This window comes from Haemaphysalis longicornis, unplaced genomic scaffold, assembly GCF_048455015.1.
Source record: "Haemaphysalis longicornis isolate Haplotype H1 unplaced genomic scaffold, Haemaphysalis longicornis Haplotype H1 scaffold_9, whole genome shotgun sequence".
NCBI lineage: Eukaryota > Metazoa > Arthropoda > Arachnida > Ixodida > Ixodidae > Haemaphysalis > Haemaphysalis longicornis.
Genome location: NW_027526460.1, coordinates 170,052,080 through 170,076,609, shown reverse-complemented (window position 1 = coordinate 170,076,609; position 24,530 = coordinate 170,052,080). Strand labels below are relative to the sequence as shown.

The window sequence follows — 24,530 nt, the reverse complement described above, 5'->3', positions numbered from 1 at the left end:
CAAAGTTATCGCGGGAAAGCTACTCTTTCAAATGAAGCAGACAGAACACCAGCTTTAGCATATCTTCCATGCCAGTTTCGTTATCGTTGGCGTATATAAAATGCAACCAAGTCTGTGCTTGATAAAAACGAATGTAAAGCTTGAAACAAAAATGGTGGCAAGTCAGTCGTGCTGGCCATTGCTGCAGCATGGAAAAGCCAACAAGGGAGAGCAGAGTGCGAAATCTTGATTTTCATGGTTCCGAAACGAAACCGTAGGACGGTTGCATGCACGACCGCTCGATGCTGGCGCGATAACCTTCAAATCGTGCTCGACTGTACTTCATAGCTGATAATAGAACTTTTTGTCCCTTTCCTAAAGGAAAACCTAAAACACTCAAATCTTGATAGTAAACACCCAGTGTTGGGCTCCACTTCCGCCTGACGAACTTCGGCGACCGCGCGCCACTCACGAGTACCCTCATGATCACGCTCAAGAGCGCGTGCCCGCATAACCACCGGCTCTACGGACGAAAGAATCACCCGTGGCCTACCCATAGACCGGCGGATGGAAATTTAGGTCATCATCATTATCATCATCATCATCATCTAAGCTCCTTAAAGTAGACTTTACTGTTAGCGTTCAGTGTACACAAATCGCATGTTAAAGTCAGTTATTTCAAGTTTCGTTTGAAAAACAACGCGCAAGAAGCCTTGGCTACATATTTCTCCATCCCATCTTTTGGTCGACCGCGGCCCCCCCTCCCCGACAGCCCTCCCCCCCCCCCCCCTCCCCCCTCGAAAAAAATTCTTGGCTACGCGCCCGCGCATGGGACAAGTACTACGCTGCAGAAGACGCATATTATGCTGCAATTGGAAGTGCAAAACAGATGTTTTATCGCATTCACTTACCTCAAATTCGAACAAATAACCCTAGAAGGTTCTGGGAAGTTATAAACCGGCAAACGACACGCGAATAACGCTTACTGACCATAATGGTGAGGAAGTTAGGGACGCTGATTGTGCCGACATTTTTAACATCGCGTTCTGCTCTGTGTTCACTAAAGAAGCCGATTCACCACTTCCCTCGCCACCTACTACGACATTACCAATAATGGCTCCAGTGAAATTTTCTGTTGCTGGAATTCCGTCCCTTATCGACAGACTTAAACTTTCATCATCGGCTGGCGTAGACGACATTAACTCCAAACTGTTAAAAAACACTAAACACATTATTGCAGTGTATTTGTCGATGCTGTTCTCATCGTCGCTTGAAAGAGGAATGTCACCAGACGACTGGAAAGTGGGAGAGGTCATTTCGGTCCACAAATCAGGTAAACAGTCACCCCTAAATTACCGCCCCATTTCACTAACCAGCGTCTCATGCAAAATCATGGAACACGTCATATACGCTCACATAATACACTTCCTGGACGCTAACAATTTCTTTCATTCTTCCCAGCATGGCTTTCGTAAATCTTTATCTTGTGAAACACAACTAGCGATATTTACTCATGATTTGCATGCTAATCTTGACCGTAACCTCCAGACTGATGCAATCTTTCTAGACTTCGTTAAAGCTTTTGTACCACACTAACGCATGTTACTAAAACTTGCCACGTTGAATCTGTACCCCAAAATTCTAGCATGGATTTCAGAATTTCTTTGATTTGATTTGATTGTAGGGTTTTAACGCACCGACGCAGCGCAGGCGATGAGGCCCGCCGTAGTGGAGGGCTCCGGATTAATTTTGACCACCTGGGGATCTTTAACGTGCGCCGAAATCTCGTACACACGGGCGTTTTTGCTTTTCGCCTCCATCAGAAAAGCGGCCGCCGCGGCCGGGAATCGAACCCGCGACCTCGTGCTCAGCAGCGCATTCAGAATTTCTTGCTAACCGCTCCCAGTTCGTCGATATTAAAAATAACAATTCTAGCTCGCTCTCTGTAACATCGGGCGTCCCCCAAGGGTCTGTCCCCGGACCCCTTCTGTTTCTAATATACATTAACGACATACCCATGCATGTATCTTCTCACATCCGCATGTTTGCCGACGATTGTTCTAACCGCAAAATTACTAACCCTTCAGATCAAACTGCGCTTCAAAATGGCCTTAACCGTGTACAGCAATTGTGCGACCTGTGGTTAATGGAGCTTAATCCCCCTAAATGCAAACTCGTTTCTTTTCAACGCCAGCGTAATCCCTTGTATTTTTCTTACGTAATAGCTAACTCGACTATTGAACAAGTTCAATCCTATAAACACCTAGGCGTCACCTTAGCCAGTGATCTAGGCCTTAACGCAATCACGAACGTCATATCATCAGCAATACGATCTCTGGGTTTTTTAAAGCGCCATTTGCGTCATGTCCCACAGGACGTCAAACTTCTCGCTTATAAATCTTTAATCCGAACTAAACTAGAATATGCGGCTCCGATATGGAGTCCGCACCAGGTATACTTGATCAATGAATTAGAATCTGTGCAAAACCGCGCCACTAGGTTCATTCATTCCTGATATTCATATGACATAAGCATATCATCCCTTAAACGCGAAACTGGTCTTTCAAGTCTTTCATTGCGCCGCCGCATCCCCAGCCTTTGTTTGCTACACACGTTTTTCTACAGCCCTCTTAATCGAGCCCCCTACACCGTCCCACCGACACGCATATCTCACCGCACTGCCCATCCCTATCAAATTGCCCGTCCACACGCTCGCACTACTACTTTTTCTGCCTCTTTTTTCCCCGTGCAGCAGTGACTGGAATGGCCTTACCTGTGACGTTCCGGCCATCACGTGTTCAGCAACGTTTAAAGAGAAGGTCGCCACGCACATTTCCATTTGAAGACCTGTGTACATTTATCTGTAGCCCGTCCCTTATGTAATACCCCTAAATGGGGAGGTATTAAAGTGATGTGATGTGATGTCGGGCGACACGTGCTGGCTGGTTCCTGGCGTGGGTGGGATTTGATTTGATTGATTGTGGGGTTTAACGGGCCGACGCAACGCAGGCGATGAGGTGCGCCGTAGTGGAGGGCTCCGGATTAATTTTGACCACCTGGGGATCTTTATCGTGCGCCGAAATCTCGTACACACGGGCGTTTTTGCTTTTCGCCTCCATCAGAAAAGCGGCCGCCGCGGCCAGGAATCGAACCCGCGACCTCGTGGGTGGGAACGTGGCTGCGCTTGGGCAGTGGCAGACCGGGGCTAGGGCAGCTCAGGGGAGCCATGCGGCGGAGCGGAAAAGAACTGCTGCTGCAACGCCTAGTTGAACAGTGGGCGCCGCCTTACGAGTGCAAACGCCTTCCGAGTGCGCCGACAGAGGCGCCCGCGAGCTGACGGCAGCGCTAGGGAAGAGCAAGCCGCATGCGCCGCCGTGAATCGGGGCCGGAGCAACTGCACAGTCTTTGTCTGTGCCGACAACGCTATCACTTTGCAAGATTAAAGCAAGGTTTTAGAATACTGCAGCTTTGTTTTTTTCTGACCTACCAACACTAGAGTACCGCCACAAATTACACAGACTCGTATTACTACACAGCCTATATCTAATGGTTATTCAAAGCTTGACTTCAATAGCTTCCTGGCATTCAACACATCGAGCCTTACCTGGAACAGGCACAACAAATGTCTTTCACAAGAGCGAACGCCCACCGCCTTTCTTTTTTCTTGAGAACAAACGATACCAGAATTGAATACCTTGCCACACGACGTCACAAACATTACTCACAACGCTTTATAACGCCTATTAAAAATGATTGCCTTGCTTGTCTTTTTTTGCCATGTAGGCCGTCCTGTTCAGTCTCACGTATTTCACGTCTTAGCTTGCAATAATGCCCATAATGCTGAGTGGTTGTAGTAGGGCTGAGCGTGGGTTAAAAATTTTGATCCGATTAATCGGCAGGCTTTAATCAGTTCATCGATCGATTAATCAGTTGCGTTTGTTCACGAAGAACGATTATCGAAAGAATATTTTAAGAATAGTGATAAAAATATACAACAGTCGATCCCGGATATATCGAACTCCAAAGGGATCGCGAAAAAGTTCGATATATCGATAATTCGAAATATAAAATATGTCCATCTGGAGCTTGTCTGAAACCTCCGCACATCACTAAGAGCTTTGATAGACGGCGGCACGCGGTAGCTTCCCGATCTGTCCTTCAAAGCACGCAAAATATGAAACACAGCGCGACGACCACCGAAGAAAGTCCCTGAGCTTCGCTTGCTTTATCTTCTCGTCATTAAGTTCACCAAGCTATCTTCAAGCTTACCGGCGAGTGAGAAAGGCTAGGTCGGCGGTGGTAGGCGGTTGGGAACGTCGTCAGGGTCGCTGTAAGTAATGTCTTCGGTAACGGCGATCGTCACCGCGATCCACCACAGCTTGCACTTCGTCGTCAACAGTTACGAACTTACGTGCTGTTGTGACACCCGGGATTTCGCATGGGAATGCTGACAGCTCCCTAAGTCACTCTCGGGGCGCTCAACGCCGTTGTTTTTTGTATCCGAACGCATCTCGTCTGGAGTTGCAGCGAAGCCGCTTTGCTGAACCAGCTGCAAGAAACACTCCAGGACGGCCGTGCTCCGCTGCCTTCGCCGTACGTAAGCTTGCTGCACAGTTTTGTGCCAAAACGTGCTGCGAGGAATTTCGAATTTCGAATGCCTCTGCAACCGACGACTACTTTTCATTGGCCTCCACCCGTCTAATGATGTCCGCCTTCATCGCTAAATCAAAATTCGTATGTTCTTTTCGTGACTGTCTCTGAAGACACGCCGCCGAGGTCAAAACAAACACGCAGCACGCCGCACCGATCTGCCTTCCAGCAGAGCCGCCGCTGGCTCAGAGTTCCTCTGTATGGGTCACAAGCCTACGCTCGGTGTCCCCTCCCGCTTTCGCATCCAATCCCTGCGTTCTCGTTGTCATGCTAGGTTGTCGAGCAGGTGTTGAAGGCATATAGTTCTTTGTACGTACTGAAGGTCCCCAAAGCGACGCGACGCGACGCGCGATAACTCATCGCCATCACCCACAACTCCATCAGGAGAAGCACAGTTGCAGTGGTACTTGCGGCGCGGCGTTCGATATATGGAATGTGACGGTGAACGAGAGTTCAATACACGCGTACGAAAATGCTGTACTTGTGCATAGGGTCTCCAAGGGGATATTTGGACTGCTCGATATATGCAATAATTCGATATATCCGGGTTCGATATATCCGAGATCGACTGTAGTAGTAAGCGTCATAAATATGCTCCTCGGCCTGTTCGTAGTGGCTAGAGGGAGAGGCAAAGGGGCGCACTGGGGGTACTACTGAGCTCGGCAGGGAGCCCAGTGCGGGGGAAGGGGAGCAGAGGGGGAGCGGGAGGGTAGACAGAGTAGAGTGTTCAAGAAACGCAGGAAGGAAGAAGTGAGGTAAAATGACAGGGCTAAGTCAGGCTAGCACATCACAGACATCTCAAATTGACGGAGCAGTCATGGCGCAGATGTGGGCGGGCGGGACCACTTGTGGTAACCGGCTAGTGGTAACCGGGGTGATACCCCGGTTACCACTAGCGCTATTTCTAGAAACGTGCCGTAATTGCAGAGGCCGTGGATTAATCGTGGTTTGCTGACGCAATAGTTGGTTTATACCAAGTTAAAATGGTGCCCGCTCACCGTTCAGTTATGCTGCGGCACCTTGCGGCGTCCGCGTAGACGGCGCCTCCGCATACGCCGCATGGATACATGGGCGCCATCATTGTCCAGTCCTTGACTTTATCCGCGAAGCAGACATGTTCATCTAATCTACTTTCGTCATCAACTCATACCCCCATGTATATGCCCTGTGGCAAAATAAACACTCATTTAAAAAAAGTAGCCATTTTCCCGTCTGCCTTGGCTATCAGATTGATTTATTGTAGTGTAACGCGCCGACACAACGCAGGCGATGAGGCGCGCCGTAGTGGAGGGCTCCGGATTAATTTTGGCCACCGGGGGATCTTTAAATGCGCCGAAATCTCGTACACACGGGCGTTTTTGCTTTTCGCCTCCATCGAAAAGCGGCCGCCGCGGCCGGGAATCGAACCCGCGTCCTCATGCTCCTTGGCTATCAACTTGTGGTTTTATTCACTATAATCTCTGAGCATACATGCATCCATTTTTGTTGTTGTGAAGGTACATAGGGTTTCTGAACACAAATATGGCCTTCAACATGCTTGCGCACAATTTAAACATGCACCCTTGATTCATTTCGCTCCCGTGACTTCAGCCGATTAACCGATTAAAAAAATTAATCGCGACTAAAGCAGTATTCGTTTGATCGGAAGGTTAATCGATCAGTCGCCTACCCCGAGATTGTAGGGTTTAACGCGCCGACGCTACACAGGCGATGAAGTGCGCTGTACTGGAGGGCTTCTGATTAATTTTAAGCACCTGGGGACCTTTGTCATCCGCCGAAATCTCGAACACGAGCGTTTTTGCTTTTGGATCGTCTCCATCAGAAAAGCGGCCGCCGTGGCCGGAAGTCGAACCCGCGTTCTCGTGCTCAGCAGCACAACGCCTTAGCCACTGAGCCAGCAGGGCGGGTGATGCCTTTAATGCACTCTGCTCGTCCGTTATTCTGTACAGTGATTTCCTATCTTCGCACGGCACCGTGAGATTTATTTTTAAAGACGAGTCTTTCTTGCTCTACTTGAACGGCAAAATTTTGGTCGGTCGGTCGGTCTGTCTGTCTGTCTGTCTGTCTGTCTGTCTGTCTGTCTGTCTGTCTGTCTGTCTGTCTGTCTGTCTGTCTGTCTGCCTGTCTGTCTGTCACTCGATTCAGGTACCCGGCCAACGTGAATAAAATCTACCCAATACTCTTATATACTAACCGCGAAATCTAAACGTCTAAGTCAGGTGTAAATGTTCATACTTGTCAACATTGTTGAAAACGAACTAGACATTACGCAAAGATAAGTGCGAAAATTAATACAGAAGTGATATTTACAGTGTTCGTTTATCAAAAAATTGCACCATCTTCCCGTAGGGGAACCCTGAGTAGTATGCGAAGGAGCCATGGGGTCGACTAAGGTTCCCATTCGTTTTCAGTTCGTCGTTTCTGTTGACGTGCACCTTCACGTGCCTTCGTTGTATCAGTAGCTTCTTGACGTAGTTCGAATGAGTGAAGGACGTAAGGCGTGTTCGTAGCACATGCTCCCGTCTCGGTTTGTAGCGCAGTGAGAAGAGCGCCACGTGCCTCCCATTGCGGCCAGAGAGTCGTGGGATCGAAACCGGGCGCCCCCTAACTATTTCTTTTTATAGCGGACTACGCTGACGGGGGTGAAGAGACGCGCATGCGCAGTAGAGTGCGGACGGCGGACAAAGACAACGAGGGAGGGAGGGACACAGCCCCGAGCATGAGATGCTTCGCATCTAAAAACTTCATAGATGCTTGATTTTTGCGAAATGAAATAACTACATCTACTGCATGCATAAAAAAAATGCACTCCGTCGCCTGCTGTCCCCGGCGCCAATATAGCTTCTGGCGGCATTTTAAGAAATCAAGCGGAAACAGTTACGAAAGGTTCCACTAGATAGGTTCCACGTTCCGCTTGGAACGCACGTGGAGAAGATCAACGCGGTTCTATAAACGTTGAAGTAGAGCGCCTGCATTCACGCGCGTCTCCACCATACGGCAGCGCTGGCATCGGGGCACCCGGCCTGGAGCAGTGGAACGCGGTAAATTTAAATTGACTTGAACAAACCTTTAGCGTGTTTACCTTGGGAGGAGTGCGACGGAATAGGAACAGCATGAGAGCTGAGCGGGAAAGAGAAGGGAGGCAAATGTCGACAAAGCAAATGTTGGCAAATGTCGACAAAGACTGTCGTCTTTTGACGACATCTGCAAGAAAGCAGCACATACGCAGTCAATTTTTTCCGCTTCTTTTACTACGCGCGTGGTGCACTTTGCTTGTATATGGCATTAGATTAGCACTGTCATTTTCGTTGGATTCTTTGTATTCTTTCGTTGTAAGGGTGCTTTAGCCGTTTCATTTAGAATGATCATTTGTGAAGGAACGTTTGACTTCGGCCTTAAGGCAGACGTACGGCTATAAAGAGAAGCTGTACAGTTTCCTCAGAAACTTTGTTGTCGAAGAAAAATTCGTCCTGGTCCAGGACTCGAACCCGGGACCACCACCTATTTAGTGCAGTGACTCCACCGGGTGAGCTCCACCTTTGACATCCTCCTTAATGTAACCGTACGTCTGCATTAAGGTGGATGTCAAGCGTTCCTTCGCCGAAACTTACTCCCCCTTGAGAATTTCCACTAAATATCGTCGATTAATCAGTATTTCTGCTCCCTAGCGAAGCATGGACCGTGTTACTGGTCGTGTGTGCTTGTGTATCTTAATGAACTGTATGCTTAGTGGATTACTGCTGCCTTGCGTACCGGGAGCCGTGTTACTGGTCGCGGGTAAAGCCTGCCTTGCTCTTCTACTCTGTGCCACTTTTGCCCTGGCTGCTAAGGGGTGGCTGACAGTATTGAATGAATGAATAGATTAAAATAACATGCTGGTCGCTAGAAAAAACAAGCACTCTTACGGGATGGCTTCCTCCGAGGGTTCGCAACTACGCGGCTCGGACTTGAGCTGCGAGATAAAGCTTGCTCCCTCTCTCTCTCTCGGAGTCAGTCACGGGGTGGTGGCCACTAAATCGTTACCCGGCATATATGGCGTACAAAGAGTGAACTAAAGTAACTAAATGATCAATAGCCACTCTCCCCACAGCATCTGCCAGTAGGATATAAGAAAAGTATGCTTACCGGTGCCGGCGTTGTTTCTGCGACGGTCGTCGTAACCGGTGCTATCGTCGTAATCGGTGGAATCGTTGTAACCGACGCCGTCATCGCCTCCGTCTCGCCCGCGCCCGTCGCTGACAAGGCAGCTGCGAAAATCAAGGCCTCAGTTGGAATCCGGGGTACACGTGGGGCTATAGGATAGGCAAAACCGACCGGCACTGTAATAGCATCTCGTGTGCAAACTGCGGCGCTGTTTTTAAAGGGACAGCCTCAGATGTGTGTGTTTTAATGAAGCTTGAGAAACGAAAAATTGTTGTGAGATACAGAATCGAAGCAGGCTCGTTGGTTCATACTTCATAGAAAAACAGCGCTCAAGAAGGGACACAAAGGAAGAGGCAACACACACATAGCGCTATTGTGTGTGTCGCCTCTGTCTTTGTGTCCCGTCTTGAGCGCTGTTTTTTTATGAAATACACAATCGTGCAGAAAAGGTTGAACTTGTGCGCCAGGAACAAAAAACCGCCAACCCCCACCTGACCAACTTCCTCCAAGGCCCTCAAGCAGGACCACATCTTCGGTGGGTACAACCCATTTTCCCGAGGAAGAGCGGCACTCCAATGAACAGCCCTAGATGCCAGCCGGCAGCAGAGGCGCACTGGGCTGACGGTGCCTAACCCGGCACCCTCACTCAGCCGGGTTGTCGTTAGCGGGGGGTGATGTGTGCTGCCCAGGGCCGCTCCCTGTTAAGCGACGCGCGCGGCCGCAAAGTTCAGCAGCAAGTTTAGCAGGACACCGACAAGAGGCTCCTGGCGATGGCGAGCAAGCGAAACGAGTTTCGCAGGGACTGGTCCAGGGACTGGCCTAGTTTAGCGGGCGCTGCCCCGGCAATGTTCAACGGAAAGTTCAACAGAAATGTGAGTGCGAACTAGGCGTTCGCCTTCACATTCTTAGAAAGTTCAGTGTGCACATAACTTTTGTCTGAGAATGGCAGAAAGCGTTAAGTAAACTTACATTTAGGCTTTCGAAATAAGGCTTGGGATCGTGCCAGTGTGCGCATTACAAACGAGTTCTATTTTTTCCTCAAGGAGCCGGCTAGCTGCCCACAGAAATAGCATTGTAGCGCCAAAGATGTCGGTCGGTACCACGGAGCAAGATAAATCATGGTCGGTACTAAGCCGGCTCAACTGGGATCTGTTTTGCTTGAAGAAACAAACATTGAAGTAAAATGATTCGAGAAGAATCCTTTACCCTCGCCACCACCACCATCACCATCATCATCACCAGCTTATCCATGTCTGCAGTGGGACGGTGGACTCCTTTCTGAAAACGAAAGAAGGACCTAGAACGTCGTGTCTCGTGAACCGCAATACCTAGGAGGTGCCCTGTATGCTTCCGCTATATTCAAAGAAGATGCTATAGGTAGCTGTACGGGTAAAGTTTTTGCAGTGATATTATGAAGCTAAAAGGGACAATCGGGCAAGTTAGTTCATTATTCCTAAACACGAGACAAAAAGAAGAGGGCAACAAGCACAGCTTCGACTGCCAACTGATTTTTATTGCTTATGCCACTGGTTTTTATGCACACCACTGGCGTAAGCCAGTATAAGAAGCAAAGCATATAAGCGAAGTATAAGCAAAGCAAAGTATAAAAACCACTGGCATAGTCAGCGCTGTATTTGTGCCCCCTTCTTCTTTTTTTGTATCGTGTTGTTTGCGCCCTCACTAGAAATACTGTAATATCATAGACACTGCGAGAGCCACAAGCGGGTGTGATTTGTTCGACGTGCTCCTTTACTCAACAATTTCACATGTTTTCCATAGAATAGAAAATGTGCACAAAGAAAACGTAGCTATTAATCGTCCGAATTGCGGGGAAATCCCCTGGTTGAAGTAAGTGTCTGCGAAGGAAAATATGACATCCACCTCAAATGCAGCCGTACTGTTGTAGCCGTGCGGCTGCGTTTGAGGTGGATGTCAAATGAGCCTGCGCAGAAACTTACTCCAACTAGGGGATTTCCCCACAATTTGGCCTCTCAAGGGCTGTTCATTACTTCGACTTGCTGATCAATTCGCCCTCCCGCTACAAGCGGCTAGCCTCTTGTCTCGTCGTTGTGCGCCTGGGCGGAGGTGGTCGCGGTGCTTTCAGACTGCAGTGAGCTATCTGGAAACCTAATTCGTCTCTCTCCCGGAATGAGGCCTTTTGGGACCGAGTGCGGGAAGCATTGCAAGCGTGCCTTTCCATGCGCTTGCCTTTACGTGCAGCATGGGAGCTGTTCAAGTAGGAAGTTCGGGGCATGTCGTGATTGAGTGTAATTCAATTTAGGCATTCTACAAGCATCAGCAGGAAAAATCTTTGCTAAAAGCCTGTATAACCTCCACGAAATTGGGAGAACAATGCCTGCACGTGTGCGGTATAAATTGCTACCGTAAAATGTCAGCTTCAGAAGTTTGATGCAGAAGTTTGGTATCGGGGTGCACGTCTGCGGTCCAGGAACAATTGTGCTATGCACTGTGAGAATCCCACACGCCAGGCTTTACTTGACGAGCGCCACCACGCTACCACTAAGTTCATCCCGGATATAAGATTCAAATGTCTAGCACGGGAGAGATTACGTCACGACCACGACGCATTTGTTAGGGGGAAAGAACTGCATTTACATCCCATCAGGCAGAATACCTCTGGCCGCCGCCATCGTTCGTCGCCGTCATCCTCTACCATCATGTGCCCTCATTTCGTTGTCCTCTCAGAAATAAAATTTCAACAGATCATATCTGAATTTGAAAATTATCATAAGAAAGTTGTGGAGAGGTGGAACCGCGACATCCCGCGAGCGACCGGAGAGGAGGCGCCGTCCCCTTCGCTCAGCAGCCAGGGCACGTCATGGGTCAAACGGAAGCCCAGCCGTCCAATGGGACGGCAGGGAAACTGAGATGACTTCATTTGGGAGGCGACAAGAGACTCGTCGAGGAGACCACCAAAGGAACAGGAGCCGAAGGAACCGGCTCGTGTCAGCTAGCATCGACGGACATCGTTCACCGATAACGCCGGAGTCAACCGACTCGGCCGCTCAAGCAACCCGGGAACCGTCGACGACGCAGAAGACGGGAGCGCGAGGGTCGTGGGGATAATGAACCACCCCTGAGGATTACCGCCCGTTGTCCTGCCTTCCTGGCGCTGTTGTCGCGGCTGCCTTGTGTGGACGATTGTCCGAGAGTTACCCACGCCACAAACTATACAGCGGGGCCCTTGATCTCATTGATACTGAACTTTTGGGACATTTTGTCTCCCTAGCAGGGCCATTGAGAGATGACGACAGCTCCATTGCAAGTGTCCTTATTACCCTGACAGAGTAGCGGCCGCATCGATCAGTTTCCAGTGTTTACAACCCCTGAACCCTACGGACTGCCAGGGGAGGTTTGTATAATGTCCAGTTATTCGAGGAGTTTTTTATTGCTGTCTGCATATAAATTCTCTGCACCATCACTCCCGAAACTCCGTGCAGCACTAATTCCTGAAAATAAAGATCTTGAAAAAGTACAATTTATGGATAGCTACAGACCAATCATACTGATAAGTGTTGACCAAACAAATTTGGCGAAAATATGATCTAATCGTCTGCAGTTTGCCATGTCCATACTTATTGGCTAGCATGAAACACGTGACTTCTGCGACCGATCAAAACAGACCAATTTACACATTGCCCGAAGAGCCGTTAAGTTCTATAATGAGTCCTGTGAGCAGCTCGCATTACTGCATATAGATCTTTGTGAAGGGTGTGATCGTGTTTCCCGCTCATTTTTGTTTTCTTTATCAGAGCAGGCCAACGTTGATTCGGTCATTTTCAAGGGAGAAACTGCTCTACCCGCTTAATTCTTAACGGCCACCTTCCCAAACCCGCGCCTATACATCCGTAAAGCACGGTTGCCCTCTATCGCTTTTACATTTTGCACTCTACTTCGAGCCTTTATGTCGCAGTGTGCTCCACTGCAGTAGTATTCGGGGTTTTAATATACTCGTGACAGAACTCTAACTACTGGTGTATGCTGAAGAGTTGGCCTTTTTCTTCCAGACCGCTCTTCTGCCAAATGAAAAACGATTCTTTCCCATCCACTGCTTATTAGTTGTCCTCCGTCGCCTTCGTTCCAAACCAAACGTAAAAATTGTTCTTTGTGTTTGATTTTGTTTTTCATCGTGTATTCAACACATGTGTATGTGTACATAGTTGTAAATATGTGTTGTAAATATCACTTCCTGCATTGACCTGAAGTGCAATGTGGAGGAAGAGCAGTATAGGTTTAGTGGAGCAGTCAAGGTTGTTGGGTTGACCACCAAAAAAAACGAAACAAAAAGAAAAACACAAAAGTTAGCTCAGTTCGTAGAGCGACTGCCCTAGATTGGCGCTGGTCCCCAGTTTGAATCCCGGACCAAGACAAATTTTCTTCAACTGCGAAGTTTCTGAAAAACCGGGACAGCTTTTCTTCGTAACCGTACGGCTGCATCTGAGGTGGCTGTGATATTTTCGTTCGCAAAGGGTAGCTTTTGTGGCCAAAAAGACCTAAATGTAGATAACCAAAATTGTTTTGTTTTCTTCTTTATTTGAGTACCATTGCGCGCTTCTTTCATTTGTAAATCACTTGATAGCCAAGTCGTGCGTTCACGCCCCATTTTGGGCTTCTGTTTATATACAAGCCCTTCGAAGTTTATAGGTAGAAAAACTTTTGCTTCGGTCCACCGTCCGTCTCACGCCAAAATTGGGCCTCAATGCGAGCTTCCCCTAAATGGCCGAGTGCGCCTGCGCCTGAACAGAGTGGAACTTAGGATTGTATCTCTCGGACTCAGCCTGGGCGTCGCCTTTTCAAATATCTCGCAAAAAAATTCCCCCGCATTTCCCCGAGGGGGAGAATGTGAAAGTGCGAATGCACGGTTGTCGGCCCGGTTGCGGCGCTCGGCCCCCGCAGCCCACCGCCTCGCCGCCTTCTCTTCCATCTCTTCCATCGGGTTTGTAGTATCACGTGTACACCACGCAGTTATCAAGCCGCTATAACGCCGCTGAGTCGCCAACGCACGCCGCTGACGACGTAGTTTGAACGCGTTAAAGATATAAGGCGCGTCACTAACACTGATATCAGCGTCGCGTCCGTGGCTTGGTCGGTAGAGCGTCGCGCTGCGGCCGCAAAGTCCTCGGATCGAAACCTGGCGCCGGATGCTGTTTCTTTTAAGTATGCACTTTATAAGCGACCCCAAACCATCCACCGCCGGCGGCGGCGTCCGCAGTGCTCCTCTATATTTAAAAAAGAAACAGCATCCGGCGCCAGGTTTCGATCCGAGGACTTTGGGGCCGCAGCGCGACGCTCTACCGACCAAGCCACGGACGCGACGCTGATATCAGTGTTAGTGACGCGCCTTATATCTTTAACGCACTCAAACTACGTCGTCAGCGGCGTGCGTTGGCGACTCAGCGGCGTTATAGCGGCTTGATAACTGCGTGGTGTACACGTGATACTACAAACCCGATGGAAGAGATGGAAGAGAAGGCGGCGAGGCGGTGGGCTGCGGGGGCCGAGCGCAAGCGCCGCAAGCGGGCCGAGAACCGTGCATTCGCACTTTCACATTCTCCCCCTCGGGGAAATGCGGGAGAATTTTTTTTTAAATATAGAGGAGCACTGCGGACGCCGCCGCCGCCGCCGGCGGTGGATGGTTTGGGGTCGCTTATAAAGTGCGCACTTAAAACTCGTTTACGCTGGCCGACGCTGTGCCGCGTGAATCCACCAAGATTTCCACGCTGCGGACCAAATGTTGGTCAAGGATGCTTAAGTTGAGGCTGGCTCTGCTTGTTATCGCAGTGTGCGAAGAAAACACGATATAAGCCCACGATCCGTGAGCTAATATAGATCTTGATATTTGCACGGACAAAATCGTGTCCACAGCGGTTTGAAGAGGGCAACCTGGCCGCTTTCTGGAGAGCTATCGATCGGATCACGCGAGTAATGCAAGGAATGCATGGAGCCAGGAAGCTTTCAAAAGTCCCTATTTCGCACCGTGGAGACGGCAGCGCGCCACTACTTACACCGTCACCAGAATCGCGCTGTGTAAACAGAATCAAGCGGCGGTGCTGCGGAAATCGGAGAGCGCTAACATCGATGTCCTACGAACGCCACGGCAAGCGAGCTCCCGGCATCCGCGGCAAAATTGCGAACAGCGGGTGGCGTTCGTATTCCCGTGACGCGGGAGGGGAGCGATTGCGCATAAAGGCTGCTTTTCGTAAAGTGCAGCTTGCTGCAACCTGTACTCTGGTAGAGCTTATTTGGCATATCGGAAAGTTTCAAGTTTGCGCCACCAGCAAAATACACGTGCAATACATCCTGCGAGTGTGGTCCAAATTGTGGCCAACCTATGACGGTGCAGCTTATCATTGCATGCATAAAGTTTTTTGTAGTTTTTTTTTTTTTTTTTGCTTTTGGCGAAGTTAATTTTTAGTGCCCGAGTAGAGCAGCGCCAGAGGCTCCACGTGTCCCTGAAGCCTTGGAAGGCGAGCCTCCCAGTGTCTGCGTCACGACCGAAGTCGCACGCCTCTCAGAACACTGTTTGGACCTCCAGCTTGCACAGTCCGTACTTTGGGTGTGCATCCTGTGTACATTAGCTCATAAAAGGCACAGTGTTCTAGAACAAAACGTGATTTCGACCTCAGGCTTACTCTAATCCGCATCAGTAGAGTCAAAATAAAGGTGTGGGCGTGCGCGTGTTACGTGTCATCCTTAAGGACGACTGCCGTGTATACGCTCAAGAGAAGTAATGTTTTTGTCATACATTTCACCCACATTCTGTGTCCTCTGTGTGCCATGGGCTAAAAGGCTTCGCTGATCCTTCAGCTTCATAGAGTAGATAGCCTCACGCTGTAGTCACGCTGTAAGACTGTAGTCGTTCAGAAGAAGCTTTTGGGGCACAGCAGAAGATCCTGGCCCCAGTCAACGCACGGCTTTCCCCATAGGAGAAAACAATACGTAGAAAGTGACCAAGGTGAAAGAATCCCTGCCTGTTTAATAGCCATTGTATTTGGCGGAGATAAGATCCGGCAAAGGACGGGCTCGCTCTTATCTCGGAGGCATGGCAGGCAAGCAAAGGCGCGTCCTAAAGGCGGCGCCGCTCCGCTCAAAGCCGCCATGGCGTTCCTTACGCGCAGGTTGTAAAGAGCTCTCGGGTCTCCCCTTGGCAAGAGAGGAGCGAGCAATCACTGACATGTGGCTGCGAGTGAGCCAAGCGCCTACTCCGGGCAAACAGTGCTGCAGGGGGGCTTTTGAAAGAACCGCTCCAAGAAGAGATGCGCGGAGCACCGTGAAAAGACACGGACGTGACGAGCTCATTGCGCGTGAAACTGAAGCAGCGCCGAGACGAGCCGGAAACTCGGAGGAGAGAGGGGGAAAAGCGCCGCGCAATGACAGAAACCTAGCGATCGCGCAATGGCTCGGCGCCAGGATCCCCACAAGCAAAACTGCAGCGCATCGTGCGGTGGGGAATTCCGTTCTCAGGACACTTGCCGCATGCGAAAGCGGGCGTCTGCCGTTCGCTGTCCAACTCTCGAGGCCTCGAGCAGTGACCGGCCTTCTTCCCTCACATCCGAGCGTGCTCGGCGCATTGGGCGCGCTGTCGCCCAGGAACGACAAGGTTTCTGGGACCATGACCACCAGTAGTGGGCATGCCATCTACGCAGCTGGTGCAGTGGACCTTTGCTGGCGGCAGAGCGGGAGCTCCGCGACCCACGAACGGCGGAGGTATTCTGTCGAGCAGCGGTCCGCGACGCTTGGCTGGGCAAGCGTGAACGAGACTCTCGATCTCGTCGCTCGTCCAAGAGTGCACCCGGATAAAAGTGTGCCTGCGCCGCAGCTGCGTGTCGCCACACCATACACATGGTGGGAACTAATCAGCCCGCCGATGGAACTTATTTTCTCTCTTTCAACACATGAAACGCTACGGCGGATGCCTTGAGAGGGAACAGCGAACACCTGACAGTGGCAAACGACCCTGTGCGCATCCCCGCGTCTTTCACTTCTTGTTGTTAAGGCTAGGAGTACACGGGCTCAAAAGTAGGCGGATAAAGCACGAGAGGGATGTCCATTCCGCCGAAAGCACCCCGCCAAGATGGTCCCACCAGAACTGTACGAATCTTTGTTAATTTCGGGAACGAACTGGGTTCGCCTTCGGGGCCAGTAGTCTGAGTGCCGCCTCCCGGATAAGTAGCGCTGCAGGCGCGCAAGACCACGTCGGGCTAGAGAGAGAAACAGAGAACATTTATTGCCCAGTCACCGACCTAAGTCTAGGTCAGCTAAACGATGGATCGTGAGGCGTCAACTGTCTTCATAGTAGTCCAGAATGTCCTTGGAGATGTTCTGGATATGGGCGGCCCGAACGTCTGTTCCTGGCGGGGGAGCCAGCCAAGTGTCTCGTGAGGTGACGCGGGAGAGGGAGGGGGGAAGTTTCGGGGGGTTGCAGTCCCAGTAGGAGTGTGGGATAGAGGGGTATGCGCCGCAAGAAGGACAGGGTTGGGAGACCGGAGCACTTACGTATGCGATGTAGAATGTGATGAGATTGGAGGGAGCGGGTATGAGCCTGGCGGAGAAGAACGCTTCGCGCGCGAGCGAGGCGCGGGTCTGGAGAAGGGTAGACTTGGCGGGCGAGGCGATAGGAGAGTAAAGTGAATTTACGCGTAGCGCGATCGTGAAGACGAGTGGAAGGAGGATGGTATGACTTTGGCCAGAGCATAGACGGACCCTGGGATAGATCTCGGGAAAGCGCGTTTACTCGTGCGTTGCCGTCCGTGTTAGCGTGGCCAGGTACCCATACCAGGACAAAGAGCTGAGAAGGATGTCTGTTGAGAGTGTCAGTCACTAGGTTAGAAGAAAAGGGGTTGACGGTATATTGTAAGTAATTTCGGATGGCGGATTGCTAATCTCTGAAGATGTAAGTAGGGTGTTCGGTGGAGGTTGTGAGAGCAGCATGCTCTATGGCAAGAGTGATGTAGTGCTCTTCTAGGGAGATGTCATCTGGCGGGCAGAAAAAAAGGCGTTTGTGGGGAAACCAGCGACGAGTGACGTAAAAAGGCTGCGGTTGCTGTTTGCAGAGGAAAAATGACTGGCGTCTGTAAAATATACCGCCGATGCCTGCTTTTCTAGGAAGGAGACACGTTTGGTGAGGGCTTTACAGCGTAGAAAGCGACGAGTGGCATGCCTGGAGGGGTTCATATTCTTAATTAGGGGTTCTATACGGATACGTGGGAACGTGGCCCACGGAGGGGGAGTTGTGGGGGTTGGAGGAAGCGACGCAGTACGGTAAGTCATCGTCTGAAAAAGTGCCCGACCCTGGCGAGATATCTGAAGGCGCTGAAGTTGGGCTTGTTTGTGTATCTGAATACGTTCTTCTATAATGTTATATGTGCCTGTCTCGATAAGATTGTTAGTAGGAGCTTAGTGGGGCACGCCGAGGGCAATGCCGTAGAGCTTACGAAGAGCTGCCTCTAGTTTGGTTAGTTGGGTGGCCATGGGACGCAGGTATGGCACTGTGTAAAGTATGCGGGACATGGCATCTATAATACGTAGGAGGCGTTGTTCGTGTAAACCAATTTGGCAATTTGTGACGCGGTGCAAGAGATGAATCATTTGCTCGATCTGCGAGTGTTGGCAGTGTAGGGTAGGAACTACCGGAGTAGTCATAAGTTAGCCCGAGAATTTTTAGTGAGTCTGTTTTGGGAAGTGGAATATTATCAATGGAGATGTTGATGAGGTCACGATCAGGGGCTCTGCCTTTCTTGTTCGTTATAATCATGAGGGCCGATTTCGAAGGGGAGATAGAGAGACGTATGGTGCGAACATGGTTGTTTGTTACAACACGTGCTTGTTGAAAAGTTTCTTCGTGTTGAACTGGGCTACCATGGGAGGACCAGAGTGAAATATCATCGGCATATACGGAGTAGGAGAGGTGGGGGATGGAGTCTAGGAGGGGAGGCAGCTCGGCTAGTGCCAGGTTGAAAAGGGTTGGAGACAGGATTGAGCCCTGTGGGGTGCCAGAGGTTAGGTAAAAAGATGGAGCCGGCGATCCCGGGATGCTTAACGAGGCTGTGCGGTCTGAGAGAAAGGATTTGATATAGTTGTACATTAGGCTCCCGCAGTTTGTTCGGGCAAGGTTAGCGAGGATTGCCTCGTGTGAAACTGTATCAAATGCTTTGTGAATGTCGAGGGCAAGGAGGCTGCGAAGTTGGGAGGATCTCGGGAATTCGTAAAGATCGTGAGAGATGCGGAGAAGTGTGTCCTGTGTCGAAATGTCGCGACGGAAGCCGGTTTGGGTGTAGAGGAGGGGGTAGTGATGTTCCATGTGCCATTCGAGGCGGGTAAGCACCTTGCGTTGGAGAAGTTTTCCTACGCCCGAGGTAAGAGAAATGGGTCTAAGATTGTCTTTGGATGCAGGTTTTTCGGGTTTTGGGATAAGAACGATGTCAGAATGTTTCCAGGATGAGGGAGGGGATCGTGCCAGTATTCCAGACATGGTTAAAAAGAGTGAGGGGAGATTGTTGAGAGTCGGAGTGAAGATTTCTCAGGATCTTGCACGTGATTTTATCCGGGCCGGGGGTGCTGTTGCGGCGGAGGGAGTCGTTTCCAGCGTTACCCATGGACACCGCCTTCACTTTTCAGGAGCTACAACGGCCGGGCTAGAGCGGCGGCGCGCGCTGTGCGAACGGTGTCCGCGAGACAGGGGAGCACTTTCCCGGTACGCGGACGCAAGCCACCAGTGCAGGAAACAAAACCTACACGCTGGTTACTTTCGATTTAGCGTACTTCTCAGTTAATTTACCCACAGGACAACAACAAACGAACACTCATTGGAAAGAAGGAATGGGCCACCTTCTCAATGAATAAGGAACCTAACAAGGAAAGAATTGGAGCTCCGTCCCAGCTGACAATGTGTCGGTTTCAAGGATGTTCTTCGATGCTGCTCAGATGGGTAATGAGCGGTGGCTTCATAATATTCGTGTTAAAACTGCGACTGACGGTTACCTGAGGTCCGTTCTGAGGAGATAGAACTTTTTACCGTTATGTATATCCCTTTGGGCCGCCCAACGCAGTGGTGTAAACCAAGGGGCCCCCATTGTGCGGAATATTCCTTAAAAACTGTATCGACAAATACAAAATGGCCGCCAGTGCAAGATGTGTGTCCCCCCACTGGTCCGGATAGTTCAGATAAAACGTGAGTCACGGGCCTTTTAAATGCAGAGCATTTCTTTAACTCACATGTAGCGTCCGCCGTGCGTCCGCAACAGCTCAGCGCGCAGGCGCGCCCTCTCCCCCACTCCTCCTCTCCCGCATCACGCTACCCTCCTCGCTCTCAACAACAGGTCCGCACCCCTCCCCCTTGACTATATAAAAAAATAATACTTACCGGCGCCTGGTTTACCGACGCAAGGTACATGGTGCTCTACCCACTGCGCCACAAAGCCGACACAGAATGGAAGTCTACGAACGCGCTTTATATCCTTGACTCATTCAAACTACGTCAAGAAGCTGCTGATACAACGCATTCACTACCACCAACTCCCCAAACACTAAACGTCAACGCAATACACCCACCCCCTACGCGACGCATTTACTCGAGTCCCCCTCGCGGGGAGATGGGCCCTTTTTTGTAACCAAGCGAATGTGTTAACAGGAATACCGAAATATCTGCAACTCCTTATGGCAAGTTCGCAGCCTGTCCATATCAAGTAAATCACACTCGGCGTAATGACAGAGTCATCTTAGCGACCAATCGCAGAGGATTTTGCGAATATATTCGCATTGGTGTGGAAGACGTTCCATCTGCGATTCAGCGAAGAAAATGGTATGAGCTGGTCACGTCACTCGAATGAGAAACAACAGGTTCGGGATCAGCAGTATCCCGAAGACAGCAAGCGGCGAGTGACCCCGGGCAACGCGGTTGACTCGTTCTGTTCAGAGGGCGCCGCCCCCCTGCGGTGCCCCCCTCCCGGCTGTGTCGCCCTTCCCAGCCCGTGCCGGACAAGGTCGAGAGGAAGGGGGCGCTGCTCCACATTTGCGGCGGCGGCGCTGTTTCGAGGCGCCTTCGCTTTTGTCTCGTGCTGCCCGCTTTCGCTCGCCCAGGCGGCTCGCTTCTGACGCAGTGGCCAAAACGGACGCTCGCTTTGTATGCGAAACTTGTGTTTCCAGCAAATCCTGCCCACTTCGCATGTCTGCTGGAATCCTCACGAAATCCCAGCAGCTTCGGACGCGTGTACCGGTCACGATCCCTGAAACGAGGCCTAACAAAACCGTGACACAGCCTCCTCTTTCGAGCGGCTTCAGCTCCCTGTTGGCGTCTGTGCCCGCTTGACAAAAAAAGTGATTTGCGTTCTCGCAAGCGCATGGCCGACCGACAGCCCACCTTGAAGCGCGAATTGACTCGAAGATCTCCTCAGCGACAAAACAAATGGTAAACTGAACGGAGGGCATCGAAGCTGCATTTACACATAAGCGGCACTGCTGCATGGTGGGGCCTATTTTACTCACGTAATGCCAACTCCGTGAATTGGCTTCGTGCGTCTCAGAACGGGATCCACGTCTCCTACAACGTTCGTTCATCGAGAACGAACACGCGCGCAATGCGTCCTACCCTCGTTTTATGCCCTGAAAGTCTGGGAAATTAAGCAAAAGGAGAAATTGCTGCTGAATGCTCTGCGTCAGCACTGCGCTGCATACTTGTGCTGTTCTGCAGACTTGTGCCTGCAGACTTGTGCAGACTTGTTCAACTTGTGCTGGACATCACGCGATGGCCCAGCAGCCCTGCACTGGATGCTCGTACGAGCCTCGCCACGTGTCACCGCAGACATGTAGTAGGCAGGCAGACTTCCTGTACGCACTTCGGCGGGTCGCTTTTTCTCTGGTGTGGAATTGCTCTGCTGTGCAGCAAGCGCCAGTGCTTGGCGCTTGCTGTCAAGTCCCAGCGCTCAAATCCCTATCAAGTCCCAGCGCTGGCTTGGCGCTGGGACTTGATAGTAGTGAGTGTACGCGAAATACAAAAGTATTTTCAGCGCTTGTTTACTGGCTGTGCTTACCAATGTGGTATCAGGAATTGATATTGTCAAGAGGAAAGAAATGCGAACGGCCTTTGAATTAGCACAGTCAATTCTTTGGCAGTTTCACTTGGGGAACTTCCATCGTTGTTTACTGTACTTTGTGTTGTATAATCGTCCACGACCTAAGCACCAACAATAAGGCCATTGGCCTAAGTCGCCTGGACAACAAAATTCCACTGGCCATGTGAACGACGGGTTTTGTATTCTTTATTCTTTCGGAACACATTGGTGCGTTCCTCGTCTGAGTGGGTCGCTGGTGCTGCGTCGCCAAAATGATATACCACCGTTCTGTTGTAGTGCCAGTACGTTGCAACTATTGTATCTACAGTTTTCCTCGCCTACTTCCCGGGACGAGGCCTATATGGTTCGCTTTTCTACATTGACTCACGCAAGACATTAACTGCGTCTAAGGTTCACTCTGGTGGCTTTCATTGGGCTGCCGAAGAACTCTGCGTGTGCCAGGCTGGAGACGGCGACGCCTACGCCGTACATTCATCGGAGATTTGCCCATCCGGCCCACAAAAGCGGCAATGCGGTGCCAGACACCTGCGCGCGTTTTGTGTAAAAGGCGTGCCACGTCTCGGCAAAGCCAACGGCACCCCGTCCCCGGGAGCCGACCGAGACGGCGCAGTTCCTGTCGACACAGCGGTGCTGCACACGGCGGGCTGGGCCACCGCAGAAGAAGGGGGCCAGCGTTGCGCGATGTCACCACCATCGCGATGTAAAGGGCGACGCCGAGATGAGTCAGCAGGCCGCCCTTGACGGGGATTGCCGGCTCCTCCTTTCCGATGGATGTTCTTACCCAATGACTGCTTCTTCCTTTGCTTCATGTCCGTCACAGCCATGGGCAATTTCCCTTTTCAACGTTTCTCCTCTGCTGTATGCGCCTCAGCTGGTCCCATTCCTATGGGACATGACCCACGTGCACCGACACAGGAAGCTCGACAGATGTTTCTAACGGCGTAGTTTCCTCCTTAGATGGCGCTAGCTGTCTAGCAAGCGAGAGTTTTATTTCTTTATTTCAGTACAGATATGCCGTATTTCCAAAATTAGCAAACCAGGCCGTTTGGGGCATTTTCGTGGATGGGCAAAACTTTTCGCATTGGTGTACGATGGTTTCTAAGCCGTGGGCCACGAATGCTAACAAGTGAGTCCCGCTTAAGGTTCCAGAAAAGCGCTTGCGCTTGTTTTCGCAGCTTTGGAAGGAAAAAAGCACAGATTGTACCGGATAGGACGGCAAGATTGGGCAAGCACTTGTCCTTTTGTGCTTCTCCATTTCGCTCTGCTCGGTGCCAAGTGTCAACCACGAATGTTATGCCGGCGTCCAGCTCCTATCCTGGCGGTAACTTTCGGACCCCGAAGTAGTTTTGAACACACTCAGTGCCAGGGTTCCACGACGGGAGAGTGCGACTGCCTCTGTGACGACCACAGCGACTTGCATGGCTGAAAGGGGGTCAGGAATGAGACCCGCTAGCATGGCCGAGGTCAGGAGGACAGTGAAGGTGGACAGTCGTGGGTTAAGGGCTGCCTCCGTGTTCCAATCTTTGGCCGTAAACGTATTCCAGTTTCGATAGGCTGGCCACGGACTGTCCCTTCAGCTTTCCATACGAGGAAACGCGGGAGGGCCTGGCCAGAACGCTTGCATTCAATCCAGCAAGTGGTGTGTTGTTCCGCACTAGATTCCATCTCCCTTCCATGCTGAGAGACTTGTTCACCAGGTGGAGCAAGAGCGGGACGAGAATATTCCCAGGAGCGCTCGACCATGGCGACTGCGAGCGGAGGTGTCCGCAAGAAAGAGGAGGAGCACAAGGAAGGCCATCCCGCCTTTGATTTGACGTGCACGGTGTAAGGATATCAGCGCCCCCTTCAACTGTTGGCAGATAGGTGCCCCGAACACTTGGTGTTTTCCCTTTATTATTCTTCTTATTCATAGACGCTAATTTCATTCGCAGCCCACGTCCATATTTGGGTCATCCCGCGTACCCTACGGTCGTTATAGTTGGAAGGCTGCTTCATCCACGGTCCGCAATGCTCTACAATCTGCTCGCACTCATCTTATATCATCGGTGACGGCGGGCGTGACCAGGAGGGTTCAAATTTAGGGCATGTTCTTGAAATCCACTCGTTCGTTTGTCTTACCCCCCTCCCAGGCATTCCGCTCGGATGCGTTCGTCTTCCCCTCGAAAGACAACAAACCGCTGCGCTCTAACTCAATGTCTTATGAACTGTGCTGACTCCTCCACCATCAAAACAATGATCGGCCCTTATAAGGCGTGAACAGGGCCCCTGCAGGAGCTCTACTCCTACATCTAAATGATGCAGCCTGAGAGAGCACCAGAGGGGAAGCGCGGTCTTCAATGGAGGAAACGGATGCGGTCCCCGTGGGGCCCTCTTGCCTCCTCCTACTTCAACTTCTCCCGTGTCATCTCTCCTCGGTCGTGTTTTCCACGGGTGATTGGTTCGATGGTGACCCAGTTTTACTAGGATGGATCGTCTTCCCAGCACACAGTTTCTTTTGCCGTAGCAAGGTACGCCTCGGCCGGAGCAAGTTACGCCTCCAGGGCGGAAGCAACCGACGCCACAAAGGTAACGAGGCGGCAACTCTGTTGACTTCTGCGCGCTGGTTGTATCACTAGTTTCAACGTAAGTGCCGGCCAAACTGTTACGTGGGACTGAAGGTGCCGAGGA

General features: G+C 50.9%; 1 protein-coding gene across 1 annotated transcript in view; it reads right to left on the bottom strand.

Moving 5' to 3' along the window:
• Window positions 1-24,530, bottom strand: part of LOC144152596 (uncharacterized) — a 237,301-nt gene that overhangs the window by 119,799 nt on the left and 92,972 nt on the right. The window contains exon 2 of the mRNA XM_077683914.1: window positions 8,755-8,876. Coding sequence (XP_077540040.1) covers window positions 8,755-8,876 — 122 coding nt within the window. The remainder of the gene's footprint in view (window positions 1-8,754; window positions 8,877-24,530) is intronic.